Below are 20,470 nucleotides of genomic sequence, written 5' to 3'. Positions count from 1 at the left end.
TGCATGAACAATCTCTGCCAAATTGAAAGCATCTATTAGATAACAATACTTCCATTTCCACACATTTGTGTATATAACTCTGAAGCATATCATTCACTGACTGTTTATTTCACCTGATTCATAGAAAGGTTGAATATGTCGGGGCGCCTGGGTGGCTCAGTCGGTTAAGCATCCGACTTCGGCTCAGGTCGTGATCTCGCGGTCCGTGAGTTCAAGCCCCCCGTCAGGCTCTGTGCTGACTGCTCAGAGCCTGGAGCCTGTTTCGGATTCTGTGTCTCCCTCTCTCTCTGACCCTCCCCCCTTCATGCTCTGTCTCTCTCTGTCTGAAAAATAAATAAACGTTAAAAAAAATTAAAAAAAAAAGAAAGGTTGAATATGTCAACCTTTATGTATAGTGTTGAGCTAGATCACAATTTCCTTAGAAAACACCAAAAAAAGACATTCCATCTTTCTCTATACACTCTGTTATTCACTTAAAAGTGTTTTTTATCTGGTTGCATTTATTCTCCCTATCAGGTCTCACTAGAAACATCCTGCTGTTTCATAGTACTCACACATTTCTTAAGAGTTTCTCACAAAAGATGAAATGTTCACTCTTTCTAGTTGCTTAAATTATATAAAAACAAACTTCTTACATATTTACAAAAAATTGTACATGTCTGAGTTACATACAAAAATCTCCTGAGGGAAAATAAAAATTTTCTCAAAGGATAAAAAGTTGTTTATTCATTAAAATCAATATCGTAAAATCTCAAAATTACTTTGGAGATAGTAAAACGGCTTAAGTCCAAATCTGTTAAAATGACCAAGAGGGGGCGCCTGGTTGAGCATCCAACTTCAGCTCAGGTCATGATCTTGCGATCTGTGAGTTCAAACACTGTGTTGGGGTCTGTGCTGACAGCTCAGAGCCTGGAGCCTCTTCACATTCTGTGTCTTTCTCTCTCTGCCCTTCCCCTGCTCACACTCTGTCTCTCTCTGTCTCTCAAAAATAAATAAACATTTAAAAAAATTAAAATGACCAAGAGGTTATAGAACAAAGAATATTTTCCTCCCCATCCCCCTTTAAAAATTACTGTTAGAAACATAAGAGATCTTCATATCCCACAGTAAGAATAAAACCAAAATTTGCAAAATAAATGTAAATGAAAATTGAAATTGAGTTTTCAATCAAAGAGACTCAAGAGGAAATAACATTGAAAATATTCAAGTGAAAGCTAGTAATATTTTCAATTCTCTTCATATGTTTGAAATTGTGAATATAATTATGCTAGGACACTTACTAAAATCGCCTTCTTAGTAATATCACCAAACTTATAATAAAATGTTAACTTCCACAAGGAAAATGTATTGGTTTATTTTCCCTAAGCTAAGTAATACAGTTAAAATTCTATCATGCACTCCATAGGACATCCAATTTATTTTAGTTTAGTGGAATTTTGTTAAAATGAACTTACACCAGGAAATCACATTCCTAATCTTTAAACCTTGAAAATTAAACAGAGTTGACATCAAGTTTATCTGCTGTGAATCTAGTAAGAAGTTCTTTGAATGCAAGGAAGATAATAGACATTAGCACACACCACCTGTACATTTCCTTTTTGGTCCATTCTCCAATTTGCATGTTATACTGTCTGAGTATGGTGGGCGACAGAAAGGTTAAATTAATTTTCTTTCATGGTAACAGGGATAAGGAGAGTGGAAGGGTAATTACTATTTGATGACGGAACAACAGGAATATTACAGTCCTTCTCACCAATCAGCTGCAGTTCCCAAAACACGGAATTAGAGACTCATTATAGAGTGTGATAGCTATGTAGAAAAAGATCAAAGAAATTTAATGTTCATGAATATTTTTTCTTGCACAAGATAACTGAAACCACACTAAAAACCACCATTTCTTTGGGTCCTCATTGTGGATGTCAAAAAAAAAAAAACTAACCAAGTTCAAATATTGTCTCATAATGTGATCTTTAATGGTCACCACTCTAGAATATTCTTACTTTTACATAATAATTTAAAATTCCTTTCCTATAAAACTGAAAAAGATAATATGAACATTATGTGTGCATCTGTTCACATACATGCCCTCATTAACCATGGTTAAATATCTTAATATATCTGGGATATATTTATATAAGTTTATATATTTATATAAATATATAAGTTTATATATTTATATAAATATATAAATTTATATATTTATAAAAGTTTAGCATTATGCTTATATATAGCTCCACAGTATATGTCCAGAATAGTGCTTATATCTCCAAAGTACTATTTGATAATTCATATTTATCTAGATCCCTCATATCAAATTGTTCAGAAATCCCCAACCACATTTGAAAAATCAATATGCATATATAATTTGTTCTTGCCAATTAAAATTAACTCCTATGTAGCTGTCTGTTCTTAACTTTCATTACTCTAATTTTCCAGATCATTTGAAAGAATTGAGAAATGCATTAAGGTAAATGTTTGCATCAAACTATTGTTACCAGCAATTTTTTTTTTTAATTTGAGAGAGCAAGTGTGAGTGGGGGATAAGGGCAGAGGGAGACAGAAAATCTTAAGTAGGCTCCATGCTCAGTGCAGAGCCCGACACAGAGCTAGACCCCACGACCCTGGGATCCTGACCTGAGCCAAACTCAAGAGTTGGACCTTCAACCAACTGAGCCAACCAAGTGCCCCGAACTATTAACACCAAATTTTGAAACATGATTTCAATATGTAAAACCATTATTATAACTTATAAACAATTCAAAAAATAGCAGAAACCAAAATTAATAAAAAGCACACATAAAACCAACTCTAGCAACACATATCCTGCATTCTATTCATAGGGGAAAGTAATGATGAGCTAGTAAACTGAGAGAGAAGTTGTGGGATTTTTTTGTTCTCTTGTTTTTGTTGTTGTTGTTGTTGTTTTTGTTTTTTGTTTTTTTCATACAAAGTATGCCATAAGGTCAGAGAACACCCCCAGGTCAATGTCCTATTTCACTAACATTGTAAAGGTTTTGTCATTTTCACTGATGCTCATCTCATAATGCTGACTTGAACAATACAAAATTCTTAGGCATTTTCTATATCAAACAAAAATTCATTAACGCTTACTAAATTTTAGTACTGGATCCATTTCAGGGTATTCTTACTCTTTGGAAAATACTAAATGTATACATGGAAATTTACAATAACTCAATTTTTAAAAACTCCATGAAAAACTCTAACTTAATACCAAGGCTTCAAAACGTTTTGATGAATGAATGTTGACTGGACCAATTTAAGAAATGATCTATAGGAACCTCTCTTTGAAGCTCATATCAAGGCTGGTATGGTACCTTGCCCCATAAAAAGCCTAAAGCAGTCCTCAGTACTCAGGTAGTGTCCTCCAAAATATAATTGGACTCAATCTTCATATTCTCAGTAGCACATGCCACAGAACAGACCTATCAAATATATACAGGCTGATTCTTGGTATATAAAGTCTTAAGTTCCATATTCATATGGCAGACCACTAAGCTTACTCACTTGAAGCTGTTTAGTTTTTCAAAGTACATTATAACATTATACTGCCTTCTATAATCTGCTTCATGCATTCCATCTCAAGAGAAGATTTTCAGGTTTAAACTGCCTGATGTGAGAGGCTATACACCTATAGCTTTGCTGACCAGGTGGGAAATCTCCCCAAATTACACCTTAATTATTTAATACCAGTTGAACAGCTGGGATCATAGAGTAAACACTGCTATCTAGAGAACACAAATCTTCATTCAACCAACCACACAAAATACCTGCACTCCAGGTGCTAAGTGGCATCTTAATTGTGAATTCTGAGCTACCTATCTCCTATAAAAAATCTAGCTGAAATGATAGATATTCCTGGGGGAGAGCCTTAGGGATATTTCTCAACTATATCTTGGTAGCAGGTTGGATTACTGGGAAGCTGCATACCAGTATTATTATTGTGGGTCTTTGGAGAAACATTTTGATTTTTTTTTAAACTCAAGACCCAAAAGTAGGAAGTGCACATTCATAGAAATCCTCTGTACTTTATAGAAAACTATCAAAGACTCACTCTACTGTGTTGTTCAATATCCCTCATTTAAAGAAACACAAAATAAAATTTTGAGTTCAGAATTAGAAAGAATCTTTTTTCCTGAAAAAAAAAAAAAAAAACAGATGCACTATCATTGAAAAGATAACAGCTATGTCTCTCAATAGTTTTTTTCCCTCCTTGGCTACAAGGAAAATTGGAACTACTTTATATTCACATTATTACCTGGTATTGTTCTTGGCTTTTTGAAAAATATCATCTTCCCTCTTTGTTTACTTGTTTCTTTTATTTTTACCTTCATCTTAATGGTAGTGAGATACTTGCACCTTTCATGGTAAGTTGCAATTGCTTTAGTAATAGTCCCATAATAATAAGAGATGTATATAAAACTCTAGTATGTGTCCAAGACCTTTAGTTAAATTAATTTGTATAAATCAAAATAATATTTCAAATGACAAATATTTATAAGAATTTTCTTCCCAAGACTATTTTGAATATATAGAAAATACAAAATGCATATAAAATGTTTTAAAATAGGAAGAAGTTAAGTTTCTATTAAGGAATCCAATTAATTAGTGTGCCTAGACTCTGCTGCTAGATTTTATAAACTTTTATAACCACATGTCCAGTAATAATTTCTAATTATTTTAGATAATCATTATATGTACACATTGATTTTGTAATTATAACACATAATTTAAATAAGAAAAATGCATTGCCTTAGTGGACATTCACGTGTCGTATAAAATTCATATGAAATGAATGCCAAGAAGGGCCCTCATTTTGTCCACCTTCATGCTATAGTATTTTCTCCTATGAAAACAATATTCAGAAACTTGAGTCAGTATTTACTGTTATGTTTTTGGTTTTAAAAATATATTTTTATTTTTAGAACTACTTTGCATCTATTATGATATATAAGATTGAATCCACCTTACATTAAAATTGTGTTTTGAAGCTAATATTATATAATTAAAAATCCAATGTCACTTAATGTTTATGGTACCAACTTAGCTAAATGAGCTTGGATATTGTTGCTGTTAATTCAAATTACTGACCAAGATTTTAAAAGAAAGTATAAATATGGACATAATTTTACTGAATTTAGTATTTTCTATTCTATGTAAAATGTACTAGGGTCTTCAAAAAGTGACTTACGCATTTGAAAGTTAAAGTGAACAATCTTAAAATTAGCTATATTAAACAACCCTGTTTAGTAATATTACTCATATACTGGCTTATTATATGTGTTCAGAATTGTAAGCCTTGTTCACATTTCAGCATCATAAAAAATTATCCTCATTATTCCACTCCAATGCAAAATATCACAAGAGTATTGTTCTGTACCTACATTCACAATAAATTTCTAAGTGTTGGCTGTTTTGTCAAGCTTTTAATAACTTTAAATACATACAAGCTGTTTAAGGGTACCTGGGTGGCTCAGTCATTTGAGAGTCCAACTCCTGATTTTAGCTCAGGTCATGATTTCACAGTTGGTTGAGTTCAAGCCCTGCCTCAGGCTCTTCACTGGCAGTGAGGGACCTGCTTGAGATTCTCTCTCTCCCAATCTCTCTTTCTGACCCTCCCCCACTCTCTCTCAATACAAACATTTTTTTAATACAGGCTGTTTAAATAATTATTAACACCCATAATTCAGAAAGTGCTTTCTATTTCTAATTTGCATTGTTGTCAAGAGTCAGCTATTTTCATTATGATTATATGAATAAGTATATTTGTTAGTATGTTTGAAAAATATGTTTAAATCTAAAGGGAAGTTAGAAAATAACATGTAAAAACAAATGGTCCAAAGGTAATGCAAATAACTGCACATTAAGTAAACTCTAAAAGATATTTTACCTGTTTTCACATGCTTGAAAACACTGGCTGAGGAACCTAACATCACAGCAAGTGAATATAGACACTATGCCACCAGTTGGACAGTAACTAAAATTATAAGCAAAAACAGAAAAAACAGTTTCCTAGTGGGGTAAAATACCCCTCAGGCTGTAAGGTAATTTCAGCAACAACTCTGAAAATAATTCTGCACAATCAAAATTCTCTGACACTATTCTTCAAACCAGTATTTGCTATTTTGTCATGTGTTAAAAAAACTCAGTGACAATTATTTATTATTATGCATTCCTTTGGACTTTCATAAAATGTACTGCCAAATACCTGTACATTCTGTAATGAGTTGGGTGGGAATAAAATTGTTCAAACTCACTGGTCATTTCTCAGCAGGCACTCTTTCCTTTCATAAACCTTTTCAAAGGATTAGGATCAAAAATCTGTAATAACAGGGGCACCTGAGTGGCTCAGTTGGTTAAGCATCCGACTTCAGCTCAGGTCATGATCTCACAGTTGGTGAGTTCGAGCCCCGCATCAGGCTCTGTGCTGACAGTTCAGAGCCTGGAGCCTGCTTCGGACTCTGTGTCTTCCCGTTTCTCTCTGCCCCTCCCCCAATCAAGCTTTGTCTCTCTCTCTCTCTCTCTCTCTCTCTCTCTCTCTCTCAAAAATAAACAATAATTTTTTTAAAAAACCTGTAATAACAGATTTCTCATTTTAAAACACACAGACCGTGGTATATGCAAAACCTAATATAATTTGTGATGGCAGACCAGGGTTCATAGGGTGTGAAATAGACATGTAAACATTCAATTTTATTAATTCACTAGGCAACCATAAAAAGACCATGTGTAAAGCACACTGTATTGTGTGTAGCTTATGAATATGGTTCACATCAAACCAAGAGGTTTCATTCCTGTGTGGAGGAAATTAGCTTCACTCCTTTTCTGTAATTATACCTAAAAATGCATGGTCACAAAATAGTGCCAGATTAATGAAAATTCATTCTCAATGCTGAAGAAGCAGAGGCTGTTAATGATGGCAGGTCAATATCCACATCAAATCACATGTCATTGTATATAAATTACACTGTACCACCATCATGAAACAAATAAAAGGGCAAGAGGCCCCTTCCTCAAAGGACTCTAAAATCGAAATGAGAAAAGCAGACATACATGCATGTAACCATTATAGAGCATAAGCACGTGCAGGTAAATGTATACAATAAAAAAAAAATGTTGAAGGAATGCATAGTAATGGAGTGATTTGGGATATGACCAGTTAATGATGGTTTATAAAAGGTAATTTCTTAAATATTTGCCTTTAGCAGAAAATAATACAAGGAAATTATTTTCTTAGAGTCTTTATCATCTGAATGATTAAATAACATGAATTTGACATCTGTGACTCCATTTAATATTTCGAAATGACTATAATTTGAGAATGTTTGTAAATCTACTAGTGTGTGTGTTTATATATTTGCTTTACTAGGGGCTGGGGTGAACAAAAAGAAACCAGTTAAAACTGTGATAAGGAAAGAAATCATCCATAAAAAGACAAATGCCAAGATTCTAACAAACATCAGGTTTGAAAGATAGGTATGTAACAGATTTAGAAACTTCTTTCTTCAATATTTTAAAAGAAATTATAAATACCTGTCTGGAGTTAAACATAATACTTATAAATGCGAGAAAATAATGAAATGCTAAGAAATCTTTTTGTCTTATGGACAACCATTTTTTCTTCAAAATCAATTATAAACATTAATCTAGTTCCAATAACAAAGATAATAGGATTATAACTAAGCAAAAGAGAACACAGAACACAGAAGTGTAGAGTTAGAAGTCTCCAAAATCATTAATACATGGAAAACCTGAGGCCAAAAGAGGTTACTAATTGCACTAAAGTCACAGAGAGTGAGAGATCAAGGACTAGAAATCTAGATACCATGATTGGCATTCTAGTGTGAGTCTATCAACACACTCTCAAAATTTAGTACTACAGAAAAAATTTATTTATAAAGGGAACAAGGCAGGGCACCTGGGTGGCTCAGTAGGATAAGCCTCTGATTTCGGCTCAGGCCATGATCTCATGGTTCATGAGTTTGAGTCCCACATTAGGCTCTGTGCTGAAAGCTCAGATCCTGGAGCCTGCTTTGGATTTTGTGTCTCCCTCCTTCTTTACCCCTCCCATGCTCAAGTTCTGTCTCTCTCTCAAAAATAAATAAACATTTAAAAAAAATTATAAAGGGAACAAGGCCAATGAATTTAACTTCATTAAGGAGATTTCTATAAGTAGTACATTCTACTTTTTCAGATCTTCTAAACTAGCTAAGGTTTTTACCTAGACAGAATTTAGCTAACTTTGTTATTTCAATGCTTTTATGGATAATTTACCTTTGCATAATTTTAGAATAGAATTTTGGAATAGAATCCATCCAGAACCTCAGAATATGACCTTATTTGGATATAGGGTCTTTGTAGATATAATTAAGGTAAGGATGGAGATAACATGGTAGTAGTTAGAGCAGGCCCTAAATCCAGCTAGAGTGTCCCTATAAGAGACACAGAAAAGACACCCAGAGACATAGACAAAGCTACGTAACTACAGAGGCAGAGATTGGGATTATGCTGCCAAAAAACAAGGAATGCCAGAAGCTGGAAGGAGCAAGGAAAAGATCTTCCCCTAGAGCCTTAGGAGGGACCTCTCTGCCAACACCTTGGTATTATCAGACTTCTGACCACCTGGCTTCTACAGAATAAACTTCTGTTGTTTTAAAGTCACCCGGTTTTTGGTAATTGTTATGGATGCCCTAAGAAACTAAAATAATAGTATTAAATAATTCCTGTTAACTTCAAGGTTTCTTTTAGTATTATAAGTTATATAAGACACTATGCATTCAAGGTGATTTATCCATCTATAGACTATTTTTCTTTGTTTGGGTGTAATTATGTCATACAAATTATTCTCATTCTTGGGTTTATTCTTATATTTCGTTTCCTCCTTTTCTGATTTTTTATTGTCATTTAATTGCTTTTCTTTGCTCACTTGTTTCTGTCCAGTAGGAAGACTAAATTAGTTGTTTACTTGTTGGTTTCTGTGAGAGAGATTCTAAAGTAGGGGTGATTAGATAAAATCTTATGTCTGCTGGTGCATTTAAGTCTGGTGGAAATAGAAGATATGGTTTATACTATGTAATGGTTACAGGCATTTTGAAGGAATAACAGGAGACTTTTTTATGAAAAAATATCTGGAAACTCTGGGTTAATAAAATTAAATAAGTTTCTTTCCTGGAGGACCTTAAAAAGCTTTTCTAAAAACAATGTCAATGTTCACTGTGAGTTCCCAAGAAGAGAAAATACTACACTGCACTCCCATAACATATTTAACCATGTGATATAGACACATAGCCCACCACCATCACTTCTGGGGTTCTTTGAGGGACAGGTTGAGGAGAGCATCCCCTTATCAGGAAAAAGAGAGATTTTTGGACCAGAGTCAAATGGTAGATACAAGTCTAAGGAGAGACTGCTGCTTATAAGTAAGAATTGGTAAGAATTCTCAGGACACTCAAAGGAAAAGTAAGGATAATGGTGCTCTTTATTTCCTTCACTTCTCAAAACCCACAAATAAACACACAGGCACACCAGAGGCACTTCCCGGCAGCACTATGTTACTTTTCCTCGTTTACTCAACTTGTAATGCCATAAGGAATAATGCTAAATGCTGAATATACAGGATGATTAAAACATAATCCTGACCTTCTGCAGATCTCCACACAATAACTTTCCTTGTCACCTTACTAAAGTTCGTATAATAGCTGGTGCCTGACAAACTCATATCCCCTTCTTCAGGGAGCATTGCCCACAGTCACCTTCTGAGATAATGGTCCTTGGTTAAGCAATTTATGGCTGATACCAACCTGCCTCCCTCTCCCTTACTACAGGCAAAACTGATGTGATAAGAGAGGGTGGCCTGACCATACTGTGGTTTGGCCTGCAGACTAAGGTGACCTGACATGAAAAGCTTTGCCCAAGCAGAAACAAATGGGGACCAGAGTCACCCCATTAATAATTTGAACTTAGTAATACAGAGATGGCCAGGCAGTTAATATCAGGAAAAGACACACACTCATGGAGAGCCCATGTTAACAGAGCAAATCAAGTTAATGCATCATGAATTTCTGCTGCTTAATTGAAGAAACTCATGACAAAAATAACTAGGTTCTAGGACTACCATGGAAGGTCAAGTAACCTTCCATATCAGCCTCCAGGAGGTACAGCTATACTGCTGCCCCTAGAATTTCTGTGAGATTGTTAGCTCCCTTACTGCAACATGTAACATGGTCTCCCTGCTACCTCCCAAGTTATCCTTTAAAAAAGGCAAGTCAGGTCATACTATTACTTTCCTCAAAACCCTCTAACATCTTCCCAGCTCACTCAGGGTAAAAGCCAAATTCCTCTAAATGGATCACAAGACTCTCCATTATCTGCCTCTAGTGACACTGGCTTCTTTGACCTTCCCAACCAAGCATGTGTTCTTGCTATTTCCTGTTTTCTAATAAGGTTCCTCCTCCAACAGACTACATAGCTCACTCCTTTAGACATCTGCAAGCAATGTCACTGAAGTCAGAGAGGCTTTCACTTTTCACTACCTGATATAAAATAGCACCATCCACTCCCCAGCACAGATCACAACCTGACATTTTCTGTGTGTGTGTATGTGTGTATACACACATTTTTTTTAATTGCCACATTTCTCCTACTAGAATGTAAGCTCCATATGGACAAGCCCCATAGAAACAAGGGAAATTTTATTTTTGTTATTTACTTATAAGATATCCATCTGATATGTAAAAGCAAACCACATGATAGTAAATGCTAGTCACTGAACTATTCCAATTTAAGGAATTACCAAGGAAAATGAACTCTTAAGAGTGAAATAAAATTTTCTTAATTTATCATGTAATAGTAAACTGGAATAAATGTCGTAGAGATGGCATGTGAATTACTAGAGGTATACAGTAAAGAAGTCCCAAATTTCACTACACAGAGCCACGTGGTCATCAGAAAATGATAATTTTTTCAATGCAAGGATATATATTCTTAAGATATTACACAACAGGGGTGCCTGGGTGGCTGAGTCAGTTAAGCATCCGACTTCAGCTCAGGTCATGATCTCACAATCAGTGAGTTTGAGCCCCATGTTGGGGTCTGTGCTGACAGCTCAGAGCCTGGAGCCTACTTCAGATTCTGTGTCTCCCTCTCTCTCTGCCCTCCCCCACTTATACTCTGTGTGCGTGTGTGTCTGTCTCCAAAATAAACACTAAAATCTTTTTTAAAAAGATATTACACAACAAGAAATAAATGCATTTGGTTACAGAACATGTAAACTTTCAGATGATTTTTTTTTAAGTTTATTTTGAGAGAGAGAGAGGCAGAGAGGGGGAGAAGGATCCCAAGTGGAGCCTGACATGGGGCTCAAACTCACAAACCCTGAGATCATAATCTGAGCTGAAATCAAGAGTCATACACTTAACTGACTGAACCATCCACACATCTCAGGTGATTTTTTAATCAGAGAAATATAGGCTCAAAGGATGCTATAGTGTCATTAAAAATTAATCTGAGTTATATGGGTAACCTCTCCACAACTAAAATAAAAGCTTTATTTCTTAAACTGGTGATGAGTACATAGGTGATTTTATATTCTCCTTTATACTTTTGGGTGAAAGATTTCAGAGTACATTTTTTTCAGGTCAGGCAAATTTTAATTAAAAAAAGTAAAAATATTTAGTATGTGACAAGAGTGAAAGGAAGATATTTTAAAAGACTTTCCTTACTGTAAGGTAGTACAAAGATGTGGTTAAGAGCCCAGGTTCTGGAGTCACAATACCTGGGTTGTTGTCTTAGCTCTGACACTAGCCATGTAACACTGAAATGGAGCAAATAACATTTCTTAGCCTCAAGTTCCTCATCTATAAAATGCAAACAATACTGATACTACTAATAAAGATAACCTAACTGTATGTGTATATTTCAAAATCTTAGAACATGTCATGGAAGATAATAAATGCTAATTTTATAAGTTTCTTATTATTTTTAATTGTTTTTAAAGATGCTGCAGGAGATATACCTAGTAAGAAGTTGCTACAGCCAATATCAAAGAGGTTACTGCCTGTGTTCTCCCCTAGGATTTCAATGGTTTCCTACCTCACATTTAGGTTTAATCCATTTTGAATTTATTATTGTGTATTGTGTAAGAAAGTGGTCCAGCTTCATTCTTTTGCATGTTGCTGTCTACTTTCCCCAACACCATTTGTTGAAGAGACTGTCCTTTTTCCATTGGATATTCTTTCTGACTTGTCGAAGACTAGTTGATAGTTGTGGGTTCATTCCTGGGTTTTCTATTCTAATCTATTGGTCTATGTGCCTGCCCTGGATTACATGGGTAACTTCTCCACAACTATAATAAAATAAAGCTTTGTTTCTGAAACTGGTGATGAGTACATAGGTGCTTTTGTATTCTCCTTTATACTTTTGGATGAAAGATTTCATAGTATATTTTTGTGTCAGTACTATACTGTCTTGAGGTGGTTACCTTGTTTGATTCATCATTATAAAAAGAAAATGAAAATTGAAAAATACAAGAATTTCTATTTGTCAGGTTATACTCAAAATATAAATTTAAATTTAGTAGGTAAAAGTAATGAAATGATTACTGACAATTATGACAACAGAAATACTATCTTTGTCTTGAAAACATTTTCAACTTTATCCAGTTAATTTAGAATAAATTTCAATATAAATGCATATATTTCATATGCCTAAGAGCCACAGCCAAAAATCCTAAGTGGATTATAATTGTCAATTATGTTCTTCAGGTTCCTCAAGATTAAATGTCTCTGCCCAAAATAGTAGATAGTATTTCCCCAGAATTGGTATCTTATCCTCAAAAGTTTGGCACACATACAAGGCAGGACTGGAGAGGAAGAGGAGCACTAATCAAGTAATTCACCTTCTAAACAAAATTAAAAAGGAAGTATGCATGCCTGGTGGAAGGCTTAAACTGGATTTTAAAAACCTGCTACCCAAATATATGTGTATAAAATAATCCACCAATTGTTTTCTGCCTAAATATGTTTGTTAATTTCCACTTACATTATAGGTTGACCTACTTACTATTATTCCATTGTACTCTCTTACCTGCAATAGAATCCTAATAAAGCACACTTCACTCACAAGAATAAGGGAGGCAGCAGGGTAATTAACAAAGCTAAAAACAACCCCACAGAACATAGTGGACATTTATCCCCAGAGCATGGAAGAGGGAAAGAAGTTTGTCTTCCCTTTAAATTCAGGTGTACATATCACAATATATCAGTTCCCAGGCACAAAGACAGCCAAACATGGGCTTTTTTTATTAGTTATTTTCCTGGTTCTTGAGGAATATTGCTAGAGTGAGGGAAAAGTGGCTACCTATCCAATGGCCAGTTGAACCAAGTCAATTTGGAGAGTAACCTACAAACTCATAAAACAAATCAGATTCTGATCTCAATCAGGGTTCCTGCAATTGTATAAGTTATATACATCACACACACAGATATATATACACACACATATATCTCCTAGACAATATCTTTCCAAACTGAGATTCTAAGGAAGAAATGTGTGTCTCATTGCCTCTCCTCCAGTGTGATTTTTCTCAGGGAAGGCAAACTTTCAAGAGTGGTTCAGAATTCCTCATGTTTATAAAGACTAGAATTTGCAAAGTATCTCATAATTTCAATAACAGGTATGTTAACTATCTGTGGCTATCAAATAAGTGCCATTTATGATTTCTCTGCTTTTGACGGAAGAAAAGTTAAGCTTATAACTCAGAAAGCTTAAGCAAGAATTGGTGGCAAGTTTTTATAATGTCTGGCAAAGAGGCCAAATTCTGTAGCTTCCCTGAAAGTATGGATTACTGTCAATGCTGCATATAAGGTATTTTCAATGTTTTTGCACTTCATTTTAGTGATCCAATTAAGACAAGTGATGCTTTTCTCTTCTACTTGTCCTAACGAACATATGTATGTATGTATGTATGTATGTATGTATGTATGTATATATATCTATATAGATATATAGATATATAGATATATAGACATATATTTTTTTTCTTTCTACTAATGTAACAAAACTTTTAACTTGAAAGACAGGATCTTGAGTGTATATATAACTCAGGGCTTACTTTATTCAATTATTTAAAACTATCACATATTTAATTTAATACATGCTAAAATGTATTATTACAACTAGGATATGCTATTATACTGAGAAGAAAAATTTATTTTGGGTAATTAAAATTATTAATCTTCTAAAACAAAACAAAATGCTTTTCAAACAAAATTAGGGAAAAAATCACACAGGAAAGTCAAGATTTTTACAAAAGCATTTAAAAAAAATATTTAAATAAATTTGTTTACTAAGCCTAATATTCCTATAATTATTTTTTGTTTCTCTGCCTAATCTGTAATAAAACTTTGTTATACATAAAAAGAGCATTTAGTACTATAGAGAAAGATCAGAACATCAAATTCACAGAAAGTCTGGTATCCATGTACCATGTAACTACAACAGAGTGTAATTTAATCCAAATATCACCACACTGTATTTGAAAAAAATCATTAAACTTAATCATATTAAAAAAAGTTTTCAAACAGAGTAATCTTAGTTTTTAAATAGTATATTTAAACATACTATAATCTATGCTGTTATTTAAACATAGTTATAATCTTATTTTTTTAACAAACATGTTAATAAGAGCTGGCATTTAAAGGAAGTATAATCGTATTTAAAAAAAAAAACTTAAAGATGTAGTAATAAGACCTATTATTTAAACACAGTATAATCTTATTTTTTAAACATAAATCTATGGTAATAAGAGCAAATCACTCAATAAACATTGAACTGTGCATTTGAATTCATAAATTGCTCTCTTTAGCACTAATCAATAACTATATTTAGCAAGAGATAATATAAGCTAAATCCAAACACAGAAAATAAGTCTAATGTAAAAATAATATAATGTTTGTTTTTGTCTCTTAGCTGGCTCCCTGACTGCATCTCTATTTTCCTAATATGTGGATATGTCAGGAAAAGCTCCCACACAACTAAAAATTTTCAAAATTTTTCCATACCTTTTCTGCCCCCAATTAATCCATCCAGGACTGTTTTAATTTGCTTGCTGGAAAATACTACAAAAAGTCCAGTCAATATATCCATCACCATCTCTTCCCGAGCTTCAAATACAGTTAGAAAAATGGAAAAGCTCAAAGCAGTTGGAAAAGCATTGAGGTTCTAAAGGATGCCAGTTGAGATCTTCTGGTGAAAAAAATCTACTTCCTACAAGTCAACAGGTTAAACTCACTCCCAGCTGGTGGCAAAGGTCTTCGAAAAATGGAACATCTTTTCACCACTTCAATTGGCAGATTTAAAATGCTCCTCATCCACAGTGGTGTAGATGTAGCCCTGGATGGTCAGATATTCAATTGCTTGCTTGATGGCCCTGTCGCTCATGCTGGGAAGCTGGGTCTGGAGCTCCTTTACATTATTGCCTTCCTGTTGACGGCATTAATGAATCAAACGCAGAACTTCCTTGTGGTGGTATTTGGCATACACCTGGACATCATCCGTTTTTGATGGAACAACAGGAGCACTGGGCCTACAGGCTGTTTGGCGAGCTTTATCCAGCATCATATGTGCATTCACCGTTTCCACAATATGTGTGGTGAACTCGTTCATGTCCTCCAGGACGCGGATGTTCAATACCTCAACGCCTTTTGCATCCTTAAAATACTTGAAGATGCCGATCACTTTGACATATACTCCCACTGGAAGGGCTATCCCCTTCTTTCCTTCATTTCTTCTGAGCCACTGATAGACCTCAATAGGCGCGGTGGTCATATTGTCAATTCTGTAAATTATGTAGTTTGAAGCGCTCTCTGCCGATCTGATTATCCCCATGATAGAGACCTGGGAAACTTCAATTTCCCTGATCTTGACGCCATTGTCAACTAGAGCACAGGTGAGCAGCTGGTTTACACAACAAAGTATAATATTCTGGGTTCGGACCCTGGACCTTGGGGGAGCTGCACCATCCTGAGATGGTCGGTCATTGCTTCCAATGGTTCCACCCACTGCAAAGGTGCTGCCATAGCTCTGAATCCCATTTTTCCTCATCTTAAGGACAGTTCAGGCTGATTAGGAGGTAGGCTTTGGCTCTATTTGGTGAGTTCCTCAGGCGGCCTCTGACTTCTACAGTGAGCTACCACAGAAAGCTTGGGAGTGCGACAACACAAGCAGCCTCACGCCCCTGTGGAACCAATCAGCTACCAGAATGCAGCTGCCTTCAGCCAATCAGGACATACCAGCTTCTCAGATGATCCCTGCAATTCTTTGGTGTTCTCTGGTAATTGCTACACTGTATTTTAAAAGCTTCACATATAATTTCAAGCCTTTCTTGCCATCTTTATAAAAATGCATTTTTACTAGGTACCCCTTCCCTTCATTCCTAAATCCCACAACTTCTTCTATAGTCACTACTTAAATATTCATTTATTCACTCATATAATCAACTGTTCAACAGAAATTTCCAGAGCACATAAGTGCACTATGATAAAGAGCTATAGGTTTACATGGAGAGGGTGCACAAAAATGGTTACTGTTCTCAAGGAACTCATATCCTTGTTCAAGTCATTAAAACCAGAAGCATTCTAGAAGAAATGGCAAGACAGTCACCTTTGAATGATTATCATATTCAAAAGTAAGTCACATCTTACCACTGACTTCTTAAGTTTTTTTACTGTAGAATTAAAATTTTCCAGTTATTCTGACAAATGCACTATAGGTAACAATAAATACTATATTTCAATTTCTACATTAATTCAAATGACCTCTAAATTATTTTCAAGATTCTATTGGTGGGTCAGAGAAATACAAAATGTGGGCCCCATTATATATTAGGAAAAACATAAATAAAATCAAAATGCCATTTCTGTACACTTTTATGTGGTAATTTCTGAACTTAAGATTATAGCAATTTACAGGAGTATATCCAAGAATATTTTCATATTACACCAAAAATCTATTTTTCCTCATAAAACATTTTATGTTTGTTACAACTAAATATTTTTTATGATTAATAAAGAATATCAGTTATTGGATTCCACCATTGGGAAGGAACTTCTTCCTTAAAAATCCTTTGTAGTTAGAAAATAGCCTGTGTAGAGCTTTGAGTTTATTAATACTATCATTCATTTCTTTTATTGGTTAAAATAATTTAATTTTTGCTATCCCAAATTGCAAAAATATGTGAATAGTAACCCAAAACTTGTAGAATATAAAATTATATTTATTTCTCAGGTTAAAAATGAATACTATCAGAGCCAATATACTTAATTTGTTTTACAAATAAACATATAAAAATTGTTAATCTGTGCATACAAATTATGGAGTAACTGGATACTTAACTGCTTGACCCATGTTTTTTATAATCAAAGAGAAATTAAACATCCAAGTAATATTTGTGGGTGCATGGGTGGCTCAGTCAGTTAAGCATCTGACTTCAGGTCATGATCTTGTGGTTCTCTCTTCCCCCACCCCCCCGCCCGGCTCATACTGTGTCTCTGTCTCTCTCTCAAAAATAAACATTAAAAAATTTTAAACATACAAAATAATATTTGTATGCTTAAAGTTGCACAATATTAGAAATCAGATTAACTATATTTTTTAAATATGTACAACCTTATACTCAAACATGGCTGTTTTATTAGCTAAATGAGAGTGTTGGTCAAAAAACCATGAAGTTAAAATGATATAACTGATTGTATTCCTGACAATTATGTACAGTACAAATTGTATAAATCATACCAAAGCAGTAAGAATCACCTACCTGACGGGATTGCTGGTTAAAGAAACCCTCAGAGATTCAAGGCAGTTAAGAAGTTTCTCATCTGAAATACCAGATCGTAATTCATGAACATATTCTTGTGAAGACAGGGTGCATTCATGTTTGCTGTTTTTCAGCCCTCCCTATTAAAAAAAAATACCATTTTAGACAGACAACAGGTTTTCAAAAAAACTTTTAAAATAAAATACACAGAAGATGTAAATATTTTACTATAGAAAAATGTGTGCAGAGTGCAATTAACTTAAAAATTCTTGGTTATAGAACATGGTAATATAATGTTATGTATATCTTAACAATCTCCTCATCCCCATTGAAAAAAATTACACTGCGATACTCATGGTCTGAACATGATATGGATTTGAGATAAACTGTCACTGAAAGATGCTTAAATTTGCAATCTAGACACTAGCATTAACGTTAGCTGGTCCTCCTAAACCCACAGGATAAACTTTTAGAAATTATCTTATTAATTTTCTTAGTTAAAATGTTTATATTCTATTCCACAAAATATAGTGAATACAAGTTAACACAAAACATTATGTATCACCCAAATCTATTCAAATATATCAAAGAATTAGCCTACCTCTGAAAAACCATGAAAAGTTACTAAAATGTAAAACAATACAGTTTCCATTTAGCATGTTATTCAAATTAGTCTAAAGTATTCACTAATCCCAAACTGTTTCTTCCTATGTTACTCCCATGTTGTACATTAATCTTAAAAGTCATTAAATGCATTTATCTTATAATAACTAGTTTTTACCTTAATTTCCGATATGTATGGGGTTATTGCTAGAACTCATTACCCCATCGCTGCTCCTTAGCTTCATCATCTTGCTATAACTTTGTAAGAAGTTTGGGGAAAACACTGAGAGTAAAACCTCATCAACACATTCATGTACTAATAACTCACAGTTTCAAATTCTAGACATACATAATCATAAGTAACCCAATCCTATATTACAAGTGTATCCCCTGAATTAAAATTCTAGTTTGCACTGCCAATAAGAATGCAAACTGGTGCAGCCACATTGGAAAACAGTATGGAGGTTCCACAAAAACTTAAAAATAGAACTCCTTTATACCCCAACAATTGCACTACTAGGAATTTATACAAAGGATAAAAAAATACTCATTCGAAAGGGCACATACACCCTAATGTTTATAACAGCACTATCAACAATGTCCAAATTGTGAAGAGCTCAAATGTCCATCAACGGACGAATAAAGAAGATGTGGTGTGTGTGTATGTGTGTGTATGCATCTCTGTGTGTGTGTGTATACACACACACACACACACACACACACATACATATATACTGGAATATTACTTGGTGATCAAAAAGAATGAAATTGTGCCATTTGCAACAAAGTGGATGGAACTACAGTATATTATGATGCCAAGCAAAATAAATCATACAAAGACAAATATATGATTTCACTCATGTGTAATTTAAGAAACGAAACAGATGAACATAGGGGAAGGGAAGCAAAAATAACATAAAAACAGAGGGAAACGAAACATAAGAGTCTTTTATTTATTTTTTTAATATGAAATTTATTGTCAAATTGGTTTCCCTACAACACCCAGTGCTCAACCCAACAGGTGTCCTCTGCAATACCCATCACCCACCCTCCCCTCCCTCCCACCACCCATCAAACCTCAGTTTGTTCTCAGTTTTTAAGAGTCTCTTATGTTTTGGCTCCCTCCCTCTAACCTTTTTTTTTCCTTCCGCTCCCCCATGGTCTTCAGGTAAGTTTCTCAGGAGCCACATAAGAGTGAAAACATATGGTATCTCTCTTTCTCTGTATGACTTATTTCACTTAGCTAACACTCTGCAGTTCCATCCACGCTGCTACAAAAGGCCATATTTCATTCTTTCTCAATGCCATGTAGTATTCCATTGTGTATATAGACCACAAATTCTTTCTCTATTCATCAGTTGATGGACAGGCTCTTTCCATAATTTGGCTATTGTTCAAAGTGCTGCTATAAACATTGGGGAACAAGTGCCCCTATGCATCAGCACTCTTGGATCCCTTGGGTAAATTCCTAGCAGTGCAATGGCTGGGTCACAGGGTATATCTATACTTAATTTTTTGAGGAACCTCCACAATGTTTTCCAGAGTGGCTGCACCAGTTTGCATTCCCACCAACAGTGCAAGAGGGTTCCCATTTCTCCACATCCTCGCCAGCAATTATAGTCTCCTGATTTGTTCATTTTAGCCACTCTGCCTGGCATGAGGTGGTATCTGAGTGTGGTTTTCATTTATATTTCCCTGATGAGGAGCAACGCTGAGCATCTTTTCATGTGCCTGTTGGCCATCTGGATATCTTCTTTAGAGAAGTGTCTATTCATGTCTTCTTCCCATGTCTTCACTAGATCATTTGTTTTTTGGGTGTGGAGTTTGGTGAGCTCTTTATAGATTTTGGACACTAACCCTCTATCCAATACGTCATTTGCAAATATCTTTTCCCATTCCATTGGTTGCCTTTTAGTTTTGTTGATTGTCTCCTTTGCAGTGCATAAGCTTTTTATCTTCATGAGGTCCCAATAGTTCATTTGTGCTTTTAATTCCCTTGCCTTTGGGGATGTGTCAAGTAAGATATTGCTACGGCTC

At 34.6% G+C, this 20,470-nt stretch overlaps 1 protein-coding gene across 1 annotated transcript in view; it reads right to left on the bottom strand.

The window, feature by feature from the left end:
* DIAPH2 (diaphanous related formin 2) overlaps window positions 1-20,470 on the bottom strand; it is a 1,001,003-nt gene that overhangs the window by 801,954 nt on the left and 178,579 nt on the right. Inside the window, exon 6 of the mRNA XM_043571351.1 lies at window positions 17,831-17,970. Coding sequence (XP_043427286.1) covers window positions 17,831-17,970 — 140 coding nt within the window. The remainder of the gene's footprint in view (window positions 1-17,830; window positions 17,971-20,470) is intronic.

This window comes from Prionailurus bengalensis, chromosome X (assembly GCF_016509475.1).
Source record: "Prionailurus bengalensis isolate Pbe53 chromosome X, Fcat_Pben_1.1_paternal_pri, whole genome shotgun sequence".
In the NCBI taxonomy this organism is placed as follows: domain Eukaryota; kingdom Metazoa; phylum Chordata; class Mammalia; order Carnivora; family Felidae; genus Prionailurus; species Prionailurus bengalensis.
The sequence above is the reverse complement of the archived record's forward strand: the minus strand, read 5'-3'. Positions and strand labels throughout refer to the sequence as shown.